The sequence below is a fragment of the Octopus sinensis genome, linkage group LG25 (genome assembly GCF_006345805.1).
Source record: "Octopus sinensis linkage group LG25, ASM634580v1, whole genome shotgun sequence".
NCBI lineage: Eukaryota > Metazoa > Mollusca > Cephalopoda > Octopoda > Octopodidae > Octopus > Octopus sinensis.
In genome coordinates, this window is record NC_043021.1 from 12,015,799 (window position 1) to 12,039,110 (window position 23,312).

Consider the following 23,312-nt stretch of genomic DNA (forward strand, 5'->3'; position numbering starts at 1 on the left):
CATTGAGAGGACGTTGGTGTTGCCTTGGCGTAGTTTGCACTCTCTGGATGCTCTTGTTGTTATTATTATTATTGTTAGCACACTGGGCAAAATGCTTAGCAACATTTCGTGTCTACTGATTCCTCTTATAAATTACCCAGCACTTTGTCTTGTATTTCGGTCATTAATCTCGCTAGAGTTACGTCCCTTTAGAGAGTCATCTCCCTTCCAAAAACCTACGCTATCACAGCATATTAACACCCATTTATGTATGGCTGTTGATATGTTGTTAACACTAATACAAAAACAGACTTTCAAACCTACTGCCGTGTGTGTATGCTATGCATATGTCTTAGGAATGAGAACCCAGGTTCAAAATTTCAAAGACACCTGATGAAGGCTGGAGGGTATATCAGCTGAAATGTTGTGTTAACAACAAACAAGATGAAACAGTTCTATATTTAAGAGATGAGGAATTATGTACATTATTTACATTTGACGGATATTTGCCCTTCATCTTGTTTGTTGTTAACAACAAACAAGATGAGGACAAATATTCGTCAAATGTAAACAATGTAAATAAAATCAAGATGAGGACAAATATTCGTCAAATGTAAATAATGGTGATAATGGTGATCGTGGTGTTGGAGATGATGATGATGATGATAGTGGTGATGATGGTAACAACGCTGGTGGTGGTGGTGGTGGTGATTGTCATCATTACGAAGGTATCCAGTTTCCTTGCTATAACACACTATCAATCCTAACTGAAAATTACTGCAATGTTTATTAATTGATTAATTAATTAATTAATTGATTGATTAATTAATTTATTCATTTATTATTTATTTATTTTAACTTTCAGGGTCTCATTTGAATTCCCTACATCTACTTCTGACGAAGAGGGCTGACGTTGCTACTATTGATTCCCGGTTCCTCACTGACTTTTTCAGCCAACATCCTCACTACAAGAAAGAGCTCAAAGTGATGACCACTCTTGGTCCCATGCCGGTTAACCCGTTAGTATTTAGGAAAACATTACCTTGTAAGTGATTTTTCTTTTTTCATGTTCAAATTATTTTGTAAATCTTGCAAAAAAAAAAATAATAATACATGTCGCCCTTTTCAAGCCTAGCCAGGCTCATGGGCCCAGTTTCCCGGTTTCTGTGGCATATGTGTTCCCCACAGCTGGACAGGACGCCAGTCCATAGCAGCATTACTCAAGAAACAGGAAGAGAGAGTGAGAGAAAGTTGGGGCAAAAGAGTACAACAGGAGTCGCCACAACCCCCTGCCGGAGCCTCGTGGATCTTTTAGGTGTTTTTGTTCCATAAGTACACGCAACACCCGGTCTGGGAATCAAAACCACGATCCTTCAACTGCAAGTTCCCCACAGCTGGATGGGACGTCAGTTCATAGCAGCATTACTCAAGAAACAGGAAGAGAGAGTGAGAGAAAGTTGGGGCAAAAGAGTACAACAGGGGTCGCCACCACCCCCTGCCGGAGCCTCGTGGATCTTTTAGGTGTTTTTGCTCCATAAGTACACACAACGCCCGGTCTGGGAATCGAAACCATGATCCTCCAACCGCAAGTCCACTGCCCTAACCACTGGGCCGTTGCGCCTCCACTTACAAGGCAAACAAAATGATTTTTTTGTATAAAGGAAGGAGACAGGACCTGTCTTATGAAGAACGAATACATACATAGGTGGATTAGAGATATTTGACAGGATGAGAGCTATTCAGCAGAACAAGAGCTATTTGACAGGATGATAGCTATTTGACTGGATAATATCAAGAGGGTTTCATAAGTTTTTTTCATTCAGAAGTTATCTGTGAATCTGGGGAAAAAATTTGTCTGAATTTCTTGGAAGCTGTTATTGTTTAACCCCAGGACAAATCTGATCAAGCAGTCTTAAGCTCAAAAAACATTCCAGCTATGACCATTCCATCTTCTTTTTTTTTTTATAAACAAAAATTCTGAGTTGAAATTTTGAGGCTGATTTGGCTGCTATTTCTAGCTGACCAAGCAATGATGTCAAGACCTGTTGCTGGATCCATAGATTGATGAAAGCATTGTTTGTTTTGAATTCATTATATCAATAACTTCAGTCATTGGTAACATCCTACCCCCTGGCTTATTTATTTATTTATCTATTCTTTAATAAGATGCTTGCTATGTGGCTGTTAATTGCATTAATGGCTCTCTAGAACTAATGGATCAGTTGTACGTTGGGGAAACCGGCGTCTAGGATGTGGGACAAAGAAAATCAGGGAACTACTGCCGCTACTGCTTCTACTACTAAGTAACCAAGTTATCACCACCACCACCACCATATTACTACTACTACTACTACTACTACTACTACTACTACTAATAATAATAATAATAATAATAATAATAATAATAATAATCTTTTCTAATCTAGGCACAAGGCCCAAAATTTTGGGGGAGGGGGGCCAGTCGATAAGATCTACCCCAGTATGCAACTGGTTATCGACCCGAAAGGATGAAGGGCAAAGTCGACCTCGGCGGAATTTGAACTCAGAATATAAAGACACACGAAATACTGCTAAGCATTTCGCCCGGTGTGCTAACGATTCTGCCAGCTCGTCGCCTTAATAATAATAATGATGATGATGATGATGATGATGGTGGTGGTGGTGGTGGTGGTGGTGGTGGTGGTGGTGGTGGTGGTGGTGGTGGTGATGATGATGATGATGATTGCCCTGATGCAGTACCAGGCAGTGGCTCTCATGGCTTTTGATCTTAACTGATTGGAAGTGTTATCATGTACTGGACCCCACCTACAAAGTCATACACAGTTAATCTTGATATGAGATCACCATGTTGTGCACATATGGTTGTCATGTATGTGCCTGATGTACCCTTATCAGAAAGGTAGTCATGATGGGTATACTGGTCTTTGTATATTTTACCCCAGTGTCACTTTGGTAGCATGCACTGCTCTCTCACTCAACAACAACAACAATAATAATAATAATAATCCTTTCTACTGAAAGCACAAGGCCTCAAATTTGGGGGAAGGGATTAAGTCAATTACATCGACCCAGCATGTAACTGGTACTTATTTAATTGACCCCAAAAGGATGAAAGACAAAGTTGACCTTGGCAGAATTTGAACTCAGAATGTAGCGATGAGCATGCTAACGATTCTGCCAGCTTGCTGCCTTAATAATAATAATAATAATAATAATAATAATAATTTCATTTATTTGCCATAAAGGTGAAGGATGATGGGGACAATACAAAGACACATAAAATGTGGGGGTTTACATATAATGAAATGATTAAAAAAAGGAAAGAGAGAGAGAAATTAAGTACACACGGTATACACTGAAAAAGAAGGGATATATGCATAGCATACAAAGGTTTAAAAAAAGTGGCAGGGAGGATGATAGAGATGTGGCCCTCTTGATACAGGAAGGCCTTTAGGGATAACCGAAGAACCCCACTGTCTGAGATTTCCCTAAAACCCCAGAGCAAGTGCCCTCTCCAATTCCGTTTCTCTGACTCATAGGTCTTCACTTAGAGATGTGACCCTCCTGATACAGAAAGGCCTCTAGGGATGATCGAGGAACCCCACTGTCCGAGATTTCCCCGAAACCCCAAGAGCAGATGCCTTCTCCAACTCCTTCTCTCAGACTCACAGGTCTACACTTAGAGAAGTACCATCCACTCTTGCCATTTTCGCAGCTTTCACCCACCTTTCAATAAACTCACTCAAGCACAGCACTTCCCTCTTCCCTCTCAATTTCCTTTACAAGTGAAACTTGAAGAAGTCAATGAGAGCTCTACGAAAGAGGAATGTATCTGTCCTCATGCTTTTCAGCCTTGTCCACCAAACAACTCCTTTTGTCACAGCCACCAGGCAAAGGAAAACTGCCTTGCCTACCCGACTGAAAGAAGGTGGTGGTGCGATCATCGCTACAGACTCAGTCGACAGACGGATCCGTCCCTCACATGACAGCAGTGTTGTTCGACATAACCCCACAAGTCAGCAATACCCGGACACTGAACAAAGGCATGTAGAAGGGTTTCATCACTCTGCACGCACCTTGGACAAGCCCGTCTGACAGCACATCCGTGCCTGTAGTGTTTCTCCGGAACCGGTAGCACTGCCAGGCCAAGAACATCCAGAAATTATCAAAGATAGTTCCCGACCAGGATCTCCTCTGGAGGCATAAGGTCTGAAATTGTGGGGGAGGTGGGGGGGTTAGTCGATTACATCGACCCCAAGTTCGTAACTGGTACTTATTTCATCAACCCCGAAAGGATGAAAGGCAGAGTCGACCTCGGTGGAATTTGAATTTGGAATGTAAAGCTGGAAGAAATGCTACTAACAATTCTGCCAGCTCACCACCTCACTCCTTCTCCTCCTCCTCCTCTTCCTACTACTACTACTACTACTACTACTACACTACTACTACTACTACTGCTGCTGCTGCTGCTAAGTTATTACTGCATCTACAATTACTGCTAGCTTGCTACTACTAGTTGCTTACTGCTGCTGCTACTACAATTGCTACTGCTGCTGATGCTACTACTACTACTACTACTGCTACTGCTGTTACTACTACTACTACTACTAGTATTACTGCTGCTGCTACTACTGCTGCTACTGATACTACTACTACTACTACTACTGCTATTACTGCTGCTGCTGCTGCTACTACTACTACTACTACTACTAGTATTACTACTGCTGCTGCTGCAAGTGGCAACAAAAGCTTTCCCCCTCACCCCCGCTCTCTCCATCCAGATAAAAACGAGTTACTCAATGTCTGCTGTTATAGTTGCCGGAATGTAGAAGGATCCACAGAGGAACAAAGTTATTTGCAGTGCATTGTTGGGTGGGCTAGGGTGGGGGAAGGGGGGAGGGGAGGAGGAGGAGGATTTAATTTAGAAGAAAGCTTGATTGTTTGTGTGCATTGCATGAGCGGTTAAGTACGGAAGGAATTGGCTGACGACCAGTCGATGTCTGAAGACGGGACATCCAAAGACAGATGGACGGACAGACCCTGTTACATTGTGTGATGCGATTTTTGTCCTTGGGGAGCGACTGTTATCTCCTGTTTGCTTATCCTTAGAAAGTATGAAAAAGGGTTAATGTTTCCTTCAAACTTTGCTTTTGTTCTGATATTTAATTCGAATCCCAAAGAAACCCTCTCGACACCTGGTTGTGATGCTCCCCCCCCCCCACTACTCTCCTGCTCATGATCAGAGGTGCACATATTGTCGGCCACCAAGGGACATGCTGAAGTTGTTACGGTCAAACAACTGAAAAGCAAATCTGTGGTATTGAGTAGAATATTTGCTATAATATTTCTTCTTTAAGGCGTCGAGCTGGCAGAAACGTTAGCACGCCGGGCGAAAAGCTTAGCGGTATTTCGTCTGCCGTTACGTTCTGAGTTCAAATTCCACTGAGGTCGACTTTGCCTTTCATCCTTTCGGGGTCGATAAATTAAGTACCAGTTACGCACTGGGGTCAATGTAATCGACTTAATCCGTTTGTCTGTCCTTGTTTGTCCTCTCTGTGTTTAGCCCCTTGTGGGTAGTAAAGAAATAGGTATTTCGTCTGCCGTTACGTTCTAAGTTCAAATTCCGCCGAGGTCGACTTTGCCTTTCATCCTTTCGGGGTCGATAAATTAAGTACCAGTTACGCACTGGGGGGTCAATGTAATCGACTTAATCCGTTTATCTGTCCTTGTTTGTCCTCTCTGTGTTTAGCCCCTTGTGGGTAGTAAAGAAATAGGTATTTCGTCTACCTTTATGTTCTGAGTTCAAATTCCGCTGAGGTCGACTTTGCCTTTCATTCTTTCGGGGTCGATAAATTAAGTACCAGTTACGCACTGGGGATCGATGTAATCGACTTAATACCTTTGTCTGTCCCTTCTATGTGTAGCCCCTTGTTGGCAATAAAGGAATAGATATTTCTTCTTCAGCAGCTCAATATTGAATCTGTTTGAAACGCAATGATCCGTTTCTATGATGGTATCTTGGTTAGCTTGTGAACTTTTCAGCTGACACTCATACTTTGTACTTTGATCAAAAGAGTCAGCAGCAGCAGCAGATATGGCATCATCATCACTGCAATACTGGTTCCCAGCCAAATGTTTTTTCATGTCGGGGCACAGATGATAGTCAGTTGGGGCCAAATCAAGATGCTCCCCCACTACTCCTGCTCATGATCAGAGGTGCACATATTGTCGGCTACCAAGGGACATGCTGAAGTTGTTACGGTCAAGCAACTGAAAAGCAAATCTGTAGTATTGAGTAGAATATTTGCTATAATATTTCTTCTTTAAGGCGGCGAGCTGGCAGAAACGTTAGTGCCTCGGGCGAAATGCTGATCAACCAGTTCAAAGTCAGTCATGCACAGCAGCCATTAAAACCATGGACTTTCTGGACTATACTCGAAAATTTACTGTATACCAATAATAATTGGGTGCTCTTGGTCTTGTAATTAAATAACTTACTGTCAGTCTGGATAAGCTTGGATTATCAGAAAAAAAAAAATCAACCAGGTGATTTGCACATTACAAATTCAGTCTGTAAGTAGAACAGTAAAACTATGCAAGGCTTTTCTCAGGTTTAAAATGTGACATTGTTTACATGGACTAAATTCCAACGATGGAGCTTTGTATCTTTGTCAGAAACCAGCTCCTTGTTTGAAAGAGGAATTTAAATAGTTAAATTCAGAAAAGAACATACATGTGTGTGTGTGTGTGTGTACAAGTAGATGTGTGAGTGTTACTGTTATGCTTATTAGAGCTCCACGTAGACTTTCACAATTCAGTCTGGTTTGTATGGAGTTGTTGGGTAACTTTTACACCAAGTAGTATTACCAGTTATGAACTACAGAGCAAATGTAGGTGAAATAAGGATAAGTACAGTTTTGTGTAATACTTCCTACACAGATTCCACCATTATGTGTGTCTATGTATGTATGTATGTATGTATGTATGTATGTATGTATGTATCTATCTATCTATCTATCTATCTACCTACCTACCTGTCTACTGAACTACCTCCCTCCTTCCCTCCCTCATTTTCTCCCTTCCTTCCTTCCTCCCTCCTTCCCTTTCTTTCTCCTTTCCTTTTTTGCAGCTTTCTGTTTAGAGGCCTACAAAACTTGAAGTAGCATGACACTGAATCAAATTGTTTTAAATAATACATGTAACTCCCACTAAATGTGTTGAATATCATTGTTTGTCAGACGAGAATCATCGGCTACAGATGCCGGAACTACCAGATCATGTGGTTTCACCCTGGTTAAGACTCCTCAGTGGCACACATTCATTAGCTATGAAACAGCTGAATCTCACAGTTCAATACTGCTTCTTTTGCTATCAAATGTGAAGGCACATGGCTCAGTGGTTAGTGTGTTGGGCTCACAATCATGAGGTAATGAGTTCGATTCCCAGACCCGGCTATGTGTTGTGTTTTTGAGCAAGACACTTTATTTCATGTTGCTGCTGTTCACTCAGCTGTAGGAACAAGTTGCGACATCACTGGTACCAAGCTGTATCGGCCCCTTTGCCTTTCCCTTGGAGAACATCAGTGGCATGGAGAGGGGAGGCTGGTATGCATGGGAGATTGCTGGTCTTCTATAAACAACCTTGCTCGGACTTGTGCCTCAGAGAACTTACTAGATGCAATCCGATAGTCATTCTTGACCGAAGGGGATCTTTACTCTTTTTACTGCTATTATTTTTTAAATAAGCCTGCTGGCTATTTGCAACATCGGTGCCTGAAAATACAGTGAAATTCTATATATCATTGACAGTGAGCTTTGGCTGATATGTCACTACCAGACGCCTACCACTGAAGAGACCATAGCAGGGTGAAATCAAGTGATCTGGTGATTGTAGCAGACGGCTCTCCTCTGTCAGTGATATAAATATGAGTGCTTTTATGCACCATGACTTTGTATGAGTGGTTTTCTCTAGGTGTTTGTTGTTCTAACAGAACATTCACGTTAAGTGGGAGATAAAGATTGTCTTCTGGTATTAATACTATTTCTGTCACTATTAATTATATATGGGGGTGATATGTATGTGTGTATGTATATGTGTGTTGTGTGTGTGTATGTATCTCTCTATATATAAACGGCAGTTTGTCTGTGCGTGTTTCTGCGTGTCTGTTTGCTTGTACCCTCACCCTGACCACGGCTTTCAACCGATTCTGATGAAACTTGACACACACATAGCCCAATGTCATAATTCAAAACTAACGCAGCGAAAATTTTGAAAAGTTCCCCCAGTTCTGAAAAAAATCGATAAAATCGACATGGGGTCGAGAATCAGAAACAAACCACAGACTGTCTAGGGGACGCAACTCAACCTTTTTTAACTCAAAAAAAAATTTACCATCATTTTTTGCTATTTTTTGGCTATAACTCTCTAAAAATGTTTTATAGTTATTTCCCTTACAAACCTGAGCAACGCCGGGCGATACTGCTAGTATATTTATATATGTGTGTATGCACGTATGTGTATAAGCATGTATGTGTGTGTATATTGTATGTGTTGTATACTTATGATGTGTGTATACTGTGTGTGTGTGTTTGTGTGTGTATGTGTTCTTATTTTTTAATTCTTTTACTTGTTTCGGTCATTTGACTGCAGCCATGCTGGAGCACCACCTTCAGTCAAACAAATCGACCCCAGGAATTATTCTTTGTAAGCCTAATACTTATTCTATCGGTCTCTTTGGCCGAACCTCTAAGTTATGGGGGATGCAAACACCAGCATCAGTTGTCAAGCAATGGTGGGGGGGACAAACACAGGCACACACACAAATATATATATATATATATATATATACACACACACACACACACACACACATACATATATACGACAGGCTTCTTTCAGTTTCTGTCTACCAAATCCACTCACAAGGCTTTGGTCAGTCCGATGCTATAGTAGAAGACACTTGCCCAAGGTGCCACACAGTGGGACTGAACCCAGAACCATCTGGCTGGTAAGCAAGCTTCTTACCACACAACCACTCCTCCACCTATATATATGTATGTATTTCAATTTTTTGTTTTTCGTTACTACTTTCAGCCGACGTGAAGAAAACCATAACGAAAGCCTTGTTAGAAATGCCTCAGAATCCTACTTGGAACCAAAAACTTCAAAATCTCCACATTGAAAATATGATAAGCATTGATTCGACTTTCTTCGATATGGAGAGGCTCTTACAAGAAAAAGTCAAAAATATACCATTAGTGCCGACCTATTATTAAAGCAGCTTCCTCATACCATCTTTCTTTTTTTTTATTTTTTCTATATTTTTTTCCTTTTTTTTTCCCCCCACAATCTATATTTTTCCTGAATCTTCTTCCATGAGTAATAACAAAATTGCTTTAATTTATACATACACACACACACACAAACAGACATTGTGTGTGTGAAAAAATTAATACAAATGGTTTTTCTGATAATTTTTCCACTTTAATAATTAGATGTTTTTTAAGATATTAGGTGTTTACAAAATTTGGCTCTACTAGGAGCTTTCTTGCTTCAGAGCGCTAATTATTAACCCTTTTAGCATGTAAACTGGCCATTTCTGGTCTAAATATTCTACCCATTTTCTGTTGAATCCGGCCAGATCTGACCTTTCAGGCCTGTCTTACAATGTCATTCTAAAGATAGACAATCACACCATTGAAATTTTGAAGCTACAAGGTAATAAATGGTTAATTCAAACAATGCGAATATATAAACATTACATTGGACAGAGTAATCTGAGTGCTAAAGGGTCAAAACAAAAATTATCAGGAAAGCCATTTCTCTTCATTTTCGCGAGTATATAATATGGTACCAAGGACTCTCTATTTCTTATTCTACTACACACACACAAACACACACACACACATACACACACGCACACACACACACACACAAAGTTATATATAAAATCTCTCTCTTTTTTTTCCTTAATTTTTTCCCCCTTGATATGCAATTTGTATATTGATCTGCTATAATAATGACAATGAGCTTCAGTTTTTAAATATCTCAAAACGGAGTCCAGTCACAATTGTCATAAACATCAAAAAAAGATAAAACTGCCCTCCTTATGTGTTTTTTTTTATTATTATCTTTTATTTTTGTATTCAACTTATAAATTCAATAATATAAAAATTACGTAATTGCATTATCAGAAATAAATATATATTCTTAAGGAAAAAACTGTTCTCTTGTTCATTGTCTTTGAATTGTGTTTTGTGATGGTATCTAATTTGAGAAGAAACTTGGTACCACATGCATTAGTATATGCAGTGGCGGACTGGGTCTAAAAATATTGGTTGCTAGGAGATTAAGGGGGCCCACCCACAACTTCATCATCATCATTGTTTAACGTTCGCTTTCCATGCTAGCATGGGTTGGACGATTTGACTGAGGTCTGGCAAACCAGAAGGCTGCACCAGACTCCAATCTAAACTGGCAGGGTTTCTACAGCTAGATGCCCTTCCTAACGCCAACCACTTTGAGAGTGTAGTGGGTGCTTTTACGTGCCACCGGCACGAGGGCCAGTCACGAGGTACTGGCAACGGCCACGCTCAAATGGTGCTTTTTATGTGCCACTTGCACAGGAGCCAGTCCAGTGGCACTGGCAACGACCTCGCTCGAATGTTTTTTTCACATGCCACCAGCACAAGTGCTAGTAAGGCGATGCAGGTAACGCTTGAATGGTGTTTTTAGCGTGCCATCAGCACAGAGGCCAGCTTGTTGCTCTGGCAACGATCTCACTCGTATGGTGCTCTTAGCGCTCCACTAGCACAGTCATCGAATTTGATTTCTTAAGTTTTTTTTTATTCAGCCATGCTGAAATAATTAATACATTCTTCCAGGAGTGAATAAAAAATTCTCAAACTTGAGGGGATGGGTCCCTTAGATACTAACATGGGACCCTATATATGAATTTTAATGACACAGGGGCCCACTTGCCATCGGGCAAGCTGGCAACCTGGCCAGTCCACCACTGAGTATATGTATACATGAGGTAAGAAAGCATTAGTAGAGTCACCATGATGTTGTTATTGTTTACTATTGAGTCAACACTGATCAGTGTGTCATCTCAATATGACTATTCTGTCCCCATTTTATCCTTTTGCAAGTGTGGTGTTAGTGGCGTTATGGGCTGTGATGAGCTATGTGGTGTTGGTGGAGGGATTGCGGATGAGGTAGAGGGAAGGGAAGACTGCAGGGGCCTGTGGCACAGCCACGGGGCATGCGTGGGCAGGAAGCACGTGTGGTCAGTTCAAGCGAAGACGGCAGCAAGCAAAGACGTGTGGTGTTAGTGGCGTTATGGGCTGTGATGAGCTATGTAGTGTTGGTGGAGGGATTGCAGATGAGGTAGAGGGAAGGGAAGACTGCAGGGACCTGTGGCACAGCCACAGGGCATGCGGGGGCAGGAAGTACATGTGGTCAGTTCAAGCGAAGACGGCAGCGAGCAAAGACGTGTGGTGTTAGTGGCGTTATGGGCTGTGATGAGCTATGTGGTGTTGGTGGAGGGATTGCAGATGAGGTAGAGGGAAGGGAAGACTGCAGGGACCTGTGGCACAGCCATGGAGCATGCGTGGGCAGGAAGCACGTGTGGTCAGTTCAAGCGAAGACGGCAGTGAGCAAAGACGTGTTTATTTTTTGAGAGTGATTGCTCATTCCGCCGAGGTCAACAGGTAAGGCCTTTTGTATTTTTCCTTCCGTTTGCTTCTTTTTCTGTTGTCCTTTTCCTCCATCACACTACAATAAGCATCCTCCAGTACTGTCTCTCAAAAATATATATCTGTTCTTTTACACTATGAGATGGTGGTTTGCTTCACAAACAACCAGACAGCCCACCTCCTCTGCCACTCAGTACAATATAAGTGTTAGGTGACCAATTTGAGCAGCAGCAAAAGTAGAGCTTGATAGAGCTCTTTACTCTGTAGTGCTGGTGCCATGGAAAAAAAGCACCCAGTACATTCTTTAAAGTAAATGGAGTTAAGAAGGATGTCCAGCTGTAAAAACTAAGCCAAAGTAGAAATTGGAACTCAATGGATCATATCAAATCCTCTCACACATGTTGGCATGGAAGACGGATATTAAATAATGATGATGATATATTTTCATTTTTCTTCATCCTATAGCTTGTGTTAAATGTCTCTCTCTCTTTCTCTCTTTCTCTCTCACAGGAAACTTTGGGCTTCACACATGTTAAAAATAATGGCCACCCACTCCCTTTTTGCTTCTTCTTCTCTCTCTCTCTCTTAACTTCCTTTTTCTTTTTCCACTGCTTCTACAAATGCTATGAGTTCTGTGTCTGCTTCATGTTGGTCAGTTTCATTCCTAGCTAACAGCCATACGATAAATGAGAATCCATGCTAAGATAAGCACTGATTACTGTTCACCCCACCCCCCACTCTGAAGTTTGAGTGGTGAAAGATGGTGGGGATGTCTTGAGGAAGAAATTAGGCAAGAGGCTCAGTTGCACTTATTGTGTGTGTGTGTATACACATATATCTATATATATACATTATATAATAGTCAGGGAAACTGACTTCTCGTCGACAACTATGATAGTCACATGCCGATGATAGGTCAATACCTTGAAACTTGAGTCCGTGTGTATCATAAGTTGAAGACGGGAAGGATGACTTCCCTTCACAAATACTGATAGGGTACAGAAAGTGTGTCTATAGCAAGCTGGAGGAGGTGTCTTCCTGGGGCTACAAACTACAGTAGCATCCACCCTTAGGGGTTAGCCATATTCAAATGGCAAATATACGTCACGATATATATATATATATATATCAGATTAGGGCCTGGTGTAGCCTCCTGGCTTCTCAAACTCCAGTCAAACCATCCAACCCATGGTAAACAGACGTTAAACGATGATGATCATGATGATGATATATATATATATATGGAGGCGCACTTGCCCAGTGGTTAGGGCAGCGGACTCGCGGTTGTAGGATTGTGGTTTCGATTCCCAGACCAGGCATTGTAAGTGTTTATTGAGCGAAAACACCTACAGCTCCACGAGGCTTCAGCAGGGCGTGGTGGTGAACCCTGCTGCACTCTTTCTTCCTGTTTCTGTTGTACCTTTATTTCAAAGGGCCAGCCTTGTCACACTCTGTGTCATGCTGAATCTCCCTGAGAACTACATTCAGTACATATGTCTGTGGAGTGCTCAGCCACTTGCACGTTAATAAATGAGCTGCGACGTCACTGGTGCCAAGCTGTATCAGCCCCTTTGCCTTTCCCTTGGATAACATCGGTGGCGTGGAGAGGGGAGGTTGGTATGTGTGGGCGACTGCTGGTCTTCCATAAACAACTTTGCGCAGACTTGTGCCTAGGAGGGTAACCTTCAAGGTGTAATCCCATAGTCATTCACAACCGAAGGGGGTCACAACAACAACAATATATATATGTATATATCACCGTGACCTACTAGGCTATCAGATGTTGCTACACATCGCTGGTCACAATGCGCTTTGCATTGTTTTAACCTTCAAATGATGCCACCCCGCTGGCTAAGCGAGCAGGCCAATATATGTATATATATATATATTTTTTCTCTCCTTGTTTCTCTCCGTGTTTCTTTTCTGTGTATCTTTCTGTTGAAGAGCGTAGGCTCGAAACGTAAAAGACTTGTTTTATTTATATTCCTGAGCGCCATATTAATACAATTGTTTGTTTGTATTCCACCTGCCTTCGTCTTTTGTTTATTTTCATAAAGCTTCCCGTTTTATATATATATATATATATATATATATATATAGGGGTAAAATATAAAAAATCAACGAAAATGCATATTGTAAATAAAAAAAAGGCTTTTTATGATAGGTAACGACAAATATATACATTTAGATGAACTGAGGTAGTAATAAGAGTCATAAAAGTCATTATTATGAGATGAATATAAGATGATAATAAAGTAAGAGAACAAAGCGAACCATATATATATATATATATATATATATAATAGAAATATTAAAATTACTAAGTCTCTCTAAAAGAGATTACGGCAGCGTTACTGGAAATTAATTGTTATCGCCATATTAATATGGCAGTCTTATAGATATAAGACTAAAAGTTGTCGCTGATTAGCTCCATGAGGCCATCGCCTTAAGATAGCTATTTGACACACAAACTGTGTCCATTATAACCTTCGAACAAGGGAGGTCAGCCGCTTCACACTGCTAGTCAGACAGCTACAGACGCGTTTCAGGGTATTTGCCCTTTGTCAATGTAGCGTAGTCGACCCAGCAGGTGTCGCCACTGATCATCTCTGTTCGAAGGTTTTATTTACCTAGTTTCGGTGGAATACATCCACTTGTTTTCAATAATAGAAATATTAAAATTACTAAGTCTCTCTCTCTCTATATATATATGCAGGGTGATTCAAAAGTCGCCATACATAGGAACAATTTATTTTTTTATAAGAAACAGCTTATAAGAACAGTTTTTGTTCTTTTTATTTAACAGGCTACCATTGTTTTGAATACACATTGCAATACGTTTACTCCCACTCATTGTGAACTCGTAATAACACATCTGGTGATACGTGTGCAAAGGAGTTGGTGATGCGTTCCTTCAAATGATTTATGTTTTTTATCATTCCACGATACACCATGCCTTTCAAATGCCCCCAAAGATAGAAATCAAGAGGGGTCAGATCAGGGTATCTAGGGGATCTTATAAACCGTTTCTGATAAAAAAAAAAAATTTTTCCTATGTATGGAGACTTTTGAATCACTTGCTCGGGTTTGTAAGGGAAATAACTATATAAGCATTTTAGAGAGTTACTTCCCTTATATAATAGCAAAAAAATGCATTAAAAATGGGGAAAATGATGGTAAATTTTTTTTTAAATCGTAGACTCATTGTAGACGCGCGCTTATACCCGGAAGGGCTCGATATGAATCACGACTATAAGATAGCGGTTTTGGTTAAACTGCACCTCAAAATGTGGGAGTAGTTAGGAATCTAAATCGTAGGAGACAGACACACAACCTTACTTTTATATATAAAGATATATTTACTTACAGTAAACCCTCACCATTCGCGGTTCACCTGTCGCAGTTCACCTGTCGCAGTTTATTAATTAGGCTTCCTCCATGGTGTTGGTTTACATTTATAATAAAATGAATATACACCAATTATAAGAATAATAAAAAAAATATAGTGTTTCTACTTTGCGGATTTTCACCTATCATGGGGGCTTTTGGAACGTAACACCTGTGATAGTTAAGGGATTATATTATATACATGTGTGTGTGCGTGTGTGTTAAAATTTTTCAAGGGAAATTTTGACTCACTTCAAAGCTTTAGCTTGCTCGCTTCCATCAGACTGCCAGTAACGACAAACAAGCTGAAACTTCGAAGTTACTGTCAGTTTTGTTTTTGCTTGTTTCAGGTAGTTGACTGCAGCCATCCTGGAGCACTACCATGAAGGGTTTAAGTTGAACAAATTGACCCCCGCCCCAGGACTTATTTCCTTAAAGCCTAGTACTTGTTCTGAGGATGTAAACACACCAACGTAGGTTGTCAAGCAGTGATGGGGGGAACAAGCACAGACACAAAGACACACACAAGTATATATATACATACATAGATGCATACATACATACATACATATATATATACACACACATACATACATATATATATATAGACACACACACACATACATATATATATATACATCATATATATATATATATATTATATATATATATATATATATATCATCATCATCATCATCATCGTTTAACGTCTGTTTTCTGCACTAGCACGGGTTGGACGGTTCGACCGGGGTCTGGGGAGCCAGGGGCTGCACCAGGCTCCAATCTGATCTGGCAGTGTTTCTACATGTATATATATATATACATTCACACACATATGCGCACACACACACACACAGACACACACACACAGACACACACTAACACATACACACACACACACACATATATATATATATATACAGTGGGCTTCTATCAGTTTCCATCTTCCAAATTCCTTCACAAGGCTTTTGTTAGCCTGAGGCTTTAGTAGCAGGTGCCACGCTCTAGGACTGAACCTGGAACTATGTGCTTGGGAAGCAAGCTTCTTACATACAGCTTCACCTATAGTCATCCAAAATTCCAGCAGTTAGAAGAAAAAAAAACAGACACTCATATATTAAGTAATGGAGTGGAAGATATATCACTATTATTTATATAATTTTATAATCTCATGATAGTCAGGTTACCAAATGGTTTTATGCCAGAAATGGAGAGACAAATCCAGCAATCATCAGAAACATATGAATGGAAAATTATATTCTTTTGGCTTTTTGCCACTGGAGGCTTGAATCCATCAAGGTCTATGGGTCTTAGAGATGCTGTAAAAATCTGGAATAAAAATTCATGAGTACAAGCACACAGGCTGACTTTTTTAAATATTAACAGTAATGTTTAAATGTTTTTGTTATCCTCTTTCTTTCTCATGAGCACGGTTATACTTTAATAGTGGAGGCGCAATGGCCCAGTGGTTAGGGCAGCGGACTCGCGGTCATAGGATCGCGGTTTCGATTCCCAGACCGGGCGTTGTGAGTGTTTATTGAGCGAAAACACCTAAAAGCTCCACGAGGCTCCGGCAGGGGATGGTGGTGATCCCTGCTGTACTCTTTCACCACAACTTTCTCTCACGCTTACTTCCTGTTTCTGTTGTACCTGTATTTCAAGGGGCCGGCCTTGTCACTCTCTGTGTCACGCTGAATATCCCCGAGAACTACGTTAAGGGTGCACGTGTCTGTGGAGTGCTCAGCCACTTACACGTTAATTTCACGAGCAGGCTGTTCTGTTGATTCGGATCAACCGGAACCCTCATCGTCGTAACCGACAGAGTGCTTCCAGTATACTTTAATAAAGTAATCAACTGTATCAGTGTCAGCTCGTCCCCTTGTGGTGTTATACTCAATACAGTAGAGGAGTTAATCTAAATTTTTGTCCTTCCCCACATCCATGTGTCCCCAACAGCCTTGTAATTTGATTGGTTGAAAGAAATGCACATAGTTTATAGAGAGATTATTCGGAAAAATCCAACAGGAATTAATTGTTTTCGCCTACTGAGGCACCCACACATGATTGTGGCTGAAAAAAATATTCTAATATATAGTAATTATAAAGACTGATCTTCTATGATGATACTTGAATATAAACTTAACTACTTAAAGCTGGTCTACAGTGCAGAAACAAATGTTGTTATCTACTATTGAAGCCTGCTATCCTCCGACCTCTTGTTATATATCTATATATAAGACTGAGAAAGTGTGTGTGTCTGTCTGTGTGACAAGGCTGGCCCTTTGAAATACAAGTACAACAGAAACAGGAAGAAAGAGTGAGAGAGACTTGTGGTGAAAGAGTGCAGCGGGGTTCACCACCATGCCCTGTCGGAGCCTTGTGGAACTTTAGGTATTTTCGCTTAATAAACACTTACAATGCCTGGTCTGGGAATCGAAACCGTGATCCTATGACTGCGAGTCCGCTGCCCTAACCACTGGGCCAGTGGGCCTCCATATATATTATATATCTATATATCTATACAGGCACAGGAGTGGCTGTGTGGTAAGTAGCTTGTTTACCAGGCACATGGTTCTGAGTTCAGTCCCACTGCGTGGCACCTTGGGCAAGTGTCTTCTACTATAGCCTCGGGCCGACCAAAGCCTTGTGAGTGGATTTGGTAGACGGAAACTGAAAGAAGCCTGTCGTATATATGTATATATATATGTATGTGTGTGTGTGTTTGTGTGTCTGTGTTTGTCCCCCTAGCATCGCTTGACAACCGATGCTGGTGTGTTTATGTCCCCATTACTTGGCGGTTCGGCAAAAGAGACCGATAGAATAAGTACTGGGCTTACAAAAGAATAAGTCCTGGGGTCGATTTGCTCGATTAAAGGCGGTGCTCTAGCATGGCCGCAGTCAAATGACTGAAACAAGTAAAAGAGTAAAAGAGTATATATATATATATATATATATATATATATAATGTGGTAATGCCACAACAAATAGAAAAGCTCTTGATCAATCTCTCTTGTTTAAATGCTATATGCTCAAAAGGCAACTGAGAAACAGCATTGTACTCAGCTTGATGAATGGCGAAATAGATTAGCATTTCAACCGGGAAACCCCGGGTAGCTGCAGTTAACAAGATTTGCATTTTTCTATTATTACATAATTTGCGTGTGTTTGTGTGTGCATGTATGTATATGTATGTGTATGTATATATATATATATACTCTTTTACTCTTTACTCTTTTACTTGTTTCAGTCATTTGACTGCGGCCATGCTGGAGCACCGCCTTTAATCAAGCAACTCGACCCCGAGACTTATTCTTTTGTAAGCCCAGTACTTATTCTATTGGTCTCTTTTGCTGAACCGCTAAGTGACGGGGACATAAACACACCAGCATCGGTTGTCAAGCAATGCTAGGGGGACAAACACAGACACAAACACACACACGCATATATATATACATATATACGACGGGCTTCTTTTCAGTTTCCGTCTACCAAATCCACTCACAAGGCTTTGGTCGGCCCGAGGCTATAGTAGAAGACACTTCCCCAAGGTGCCATGCAGTGGGACTGAACCCGGAGCCATGTGGTTGGTAAACAAGCTACTTACCACACAGCCACTCCTGCGCCTATATATATATATATCACTAGCCACTACACATTCTTTATTTTCTCTCTCTGTTTCTTTGTTTCTTTCTGTGTTCCTTTCTGTGGAAGAGTGTATGCTCAAAACGTTTAAAGACTTTTTCGCTTCCTGAGCGTTAAACTAATACATCTGTTTGTTGTCTACACCACCTGTCTTCGTCTTTTGTTTTTCTGTGAATCTCCCTATATGTATATATATATATATAATATATATATATATATATATATATATATATATATATATATAATATATATATACATATATAGATATAATATATATATATATATATATATATATGATATATATATATATATATATATATATATATATATCATATATATGTATATGGGAGGAAGCACTCCGTCGGTTACGACGACGAGGGTTCCAGTTGATCCGAATCAACGGAACAGCCTGCTCATGAAATTAACGTGTAAGTGGCTGAGCATTCCACAGACACGTGTACCCATAACGTAGTTCTCGGGGATATTCAGCGTGACACAGAGAGTGACAAGGCCGGCCCTTTGAAATACAGATACAACAGAAACAGGAAGTCAGAGTGAGAGAAAGTTGTGGTGAAAGAGTACAGCAGGGATCACCACCATCCCCTGCTGGAGCCTCGTGGAGCTTTAGGTGTTTTCGCTCAATAAACACTCACAACACCCGGTCTGGGAATCGAAACTGCGATCCTACGACCGCGAGTCCGCTGCCCTAACCACTGGGCCATTGCGCCTCCACATATGTATATATATTGTGTGTGTGGCTATGCTGGGGCACTGCCTTGAAGGGTTTAGTCAAATTGGCCCCAGTACTTATTTTTTTAAAAAGTCTGGTACTTATTCTATCAGTCTCTTTTGTCAAACCACTAAGTTACAGGAACATAAACAAACCAACACCAGTTGTCAAGCAGTGATGAGGAACAAACACACACACACACAGACACATGCATGCACGCACACATAAGTATACATACATAGATACATACATACATACATACATACATATGACAGGCTTCTTTTAGTTTCTGTCTACCAAATCTACTCACAAGGCTTTGGTCAGCCGGAGAGGGGGGAGGCTATATTAAAAACACTCGCTCAAGGTGCCATGCAGTGGGACTGAACTCAGAACCATGTGGTTGGGATGCAAGCTTTTTACTACACAGCCACACCTGTGCCTTTATGCGCACCTGTGTGTTTATCACTGTGTTTATTCTCATATTGCATTTATACTGATGCATATGTAATAACCAAAAATACAACTACTGTATGCATCACCCATTATGCGGAAAGCAGAAGGTTGTAGATGTTGCACCCTGAGCAAGCTGCAGTAATTATGCGAGGAACAAAATTTTAATGATTTAAATTAAGAAAAACACACACACACAAAAAAATTAGCATCTAAGTGCAAAACTACCTCACATCTGATTTTCCGCTTTGATTTCTGGAGACAATTTGGCAGGGGGAGCATGTGGACGTTTGTTATGCTATATAAGACTTACATTTTCAAAGAAATTTGAGTCTCTGCACAGATTAGCAAAGTATGGTCTCTACAAGAAGGCAAAGATAAGAGAAAAAAGAAAAAAAAGAGAGGAGAGAATAGAAAGAAAGAATTGACTAAAGAATGTACGGGTGTGGCTAAAACCAAAGTTGGTGCTGGTATGAAGAAGAGATAAGATTCTACCATTTCTATATCTGTACAGAGAATTATTCCAATCATCTGTCACTTTTGATTATATATATATATATATATATATATGACATATATATATATAAATATGACATATATATATATATATATATATATATATATATATATATATATATATAATACACATACACACACAACACACACACACCACACATATATATATACACAAACACACTGCCTATATATATATATATATATATATGCATGTGTGGCTGTGTGGTAAGAAGCTTGCTTCCCAACCACACTGTTCGAGGATCAGTCCCACTGCAGGGCACCTAGGGCAAATATCTTCTACTATGGCTTCAGGCCAAACCAAAGCCTTGTGAGTGAATATGGGAGGTGGAAACTGAAAGAAGCCCATCATATACAAATATATTTCTATGTCTGTGTGTGTATCCTCTACAGCTTGACAACTAGTGTTGGTGTGCTCACGTCCCTGCAACTTAGTGGTTCAGCAAAAGAGACCAATAGAATAAGTACTAGGCTTAAGAAAAACTAAATCCTGGGGTCAATTTATTTGACTGAAACCCTTGAAGGCGGTTCCCCAGCATGGCTGCACTCAAATGACTGAAACAAGTAAACGATAGAAAATATGTGTGTGTGTGTGTGTGTGTGTATGTGCATGTGTGTGTCTGTGTGTGTATATGTGTATATATACCATAAATCCTCAAGTATAATCCGCATTTTTTTCCCAAAATTTAAAGGTCAAAATCCCTAGTGCATACTAGATACGAGGTTAAAAAGGAAAATTATTTTTATTCAGACGTATTTTGTGATGTCGGGCACGAAAATACCTTAAACTTAGCCTGAAAGCAATGAAGTCATAAAAGAATCATCCATAACTTGCAGTAAGCAACGTTTATTAAAGTAAAAGTATTCAGAACACAGAATAACATGTAACAAAAACAATTTGCAAACATATTTACATTCCCATATAACAGTTAAGAACATCATTATTATATTACGCATGTGCGCGGCAGTGTTTGTTCAACTAGGTGCTGCTGGCTTAATTATGCACGACTCAAGTTAGAGAAGGGGTGCGTATTATACACAAAGTTTAGGTTTTCCAGAGGTACGGCCCCCTAAAAATCCCCTGCATATTATATTCAAGGATGGACTATACTTGAGGATTTCAACTATATATATATATGTATATATATATAATATATATACATATATATATATATATATATTATATATATATCTATATATATATAATATATATCTATATATATATATATATATATATATAATATATATATATAATATATATATATATATATAGTTGAAATTTATAGAAAAACAAAAGATGAAGACAGGCATATTAGTTTGACGGTCAGGAAAATGAAAAAGTCTTTTATGTTTCACCAGCTATCACCTGAGGTTACATATATGTATATATACATATGTATGTATATGTACATATGTATGTATGTATATATATACATATATGAATATATATATGCATATATAGGGAGCAATCACCATATCTCATACCATAACGGCTACCACTGAAGAGCGCAGGGTTACATAACTGAACTGTTGTCTAACACTACGTTGAAACCCCTGGTGCAAAACCAATTAGTAAGATTGGCCATAATGAATATATAATACTATACACTTTGATTACTATACATACATACATACATATACAATATGCTTCTTTCAGTTTCTGTCTATTAAATCCGTTCGCAAGACTTCTGTGGTCTGTGGCTATAGCAGAAATTTACATAAAATGGAAAAAACCACTTGGCCAGAAATGGTCTGCACAGTGAGACCGAACCAAAAATCACATGGCCATGAAGCAGACATTTTAATCACACAGCCATGAATTCTAATAAGATGCGCATGAAAGCAATGAGTCATTACTCATTAGAATAGTTAAGTCTTCCATACATTCTGAATCTGTTATTACAATATCTGCTTGTTCTGTGTATCCAGGCTGTTCTAACGTTGCCAAGACTGATTCAGAACTTTCTGGAACTTCACAACATATTACTCTTTACTCTTTTACTCTTTTACTTGTTTCAGTCATTTGACTGCGGCCATGCTGGAGCACCGCCTTTAGTCGGGCAAATCAACCCCGGGACTTATTCTTTGTAAGCCCAGTACTTATTCTATCGGTCTCTTTTGCCGAACCGCTAAGTGACGGGGACGTAAACACACCAGCATCGGTTGTCAAGCAATGCTAGGGAAACAAACACAGACACACAAACATACACACACCACACTTATATATATATACATATATACGACAGGCTTCTTTCAGTTTCCGTCTACCAAATCCACTCACAAGGCATTGGTCGGCCCGGGGCTATAGCAGAAGACACTTGCCCAAGGTGCCACGCAGTGGGACTGAATCCAGAACCATGTGGTTGGTTAGCAAGCTACTTACCACACAGCCACTCCTGCGCCTACATAATACATAATCATGTATTTTTATTTTTAAAATTTTATTTTTTATCTTCTTACTTGTTTTTCAGTCATTAGACTGCGGCCATGCTGGGGCATCATCGCCTTGAAGAATTTTAGTCAAACAACTCAACCCTAGTACTCATTAGTTTCTTAAGCCTGGTATTGTTTTTCAACAGTCCCTTTGGCAGACTGCTAAGTCACAAGAACGTAAACACACCAACACAAGTTGCCAATCGGTGGTAGGGGGACAAATTCAGACACAAAGACACGCACACACACTCACACGCTCACACATACATACATATGTTGGGTTGTCCGGAAAGTTCGTGCTGATTTACAGTAGCTTACTTTTCGACTTATTTTAGAACATGGTTGAGTCCATAAAATAAGATCTGACTACACCTCCATTTAGAGCACATATTTAGGAGGCAAATATATTTCACGATGTCATGCAGCTGCTGTTTATGCCCCACTCAGAGATATAGATATAT

At 39.9% G+C, this 23,312-nt stretch overlaps 1 protein-coding gene across 5 annotated transcripts in view; it reads left to right on the forward strand.

Moving 5' to 3' along the window:
- Positions 1-9,394, forward strand: part of LOC115224559 — a 45,289-nt gene extending 35,895 nt beyond the window's left edge. For all 5 annotated transcript variants that reach the window (XM_036513150.1, XM_036513151.1, XM_036513152.1 and 2 more), the window contains 2 exons: positions 845-1,024; positions 9,073-9,394. In XM_036513150.1, the coding sequence (XP_036369043.1) occupies positions 845-1,024; positions 9,073-9,254 (362 nt within the window). In that variant the 3' untranslated portion in view covers positions 9,255-9,394. The remainder of the gene's footprint in view (positions 1-844; positions 1,025-9,072) is intronic.
- The last annotated feature ends 13,918 nt before the right edge of the window (positions 9,395-23,312 follow it).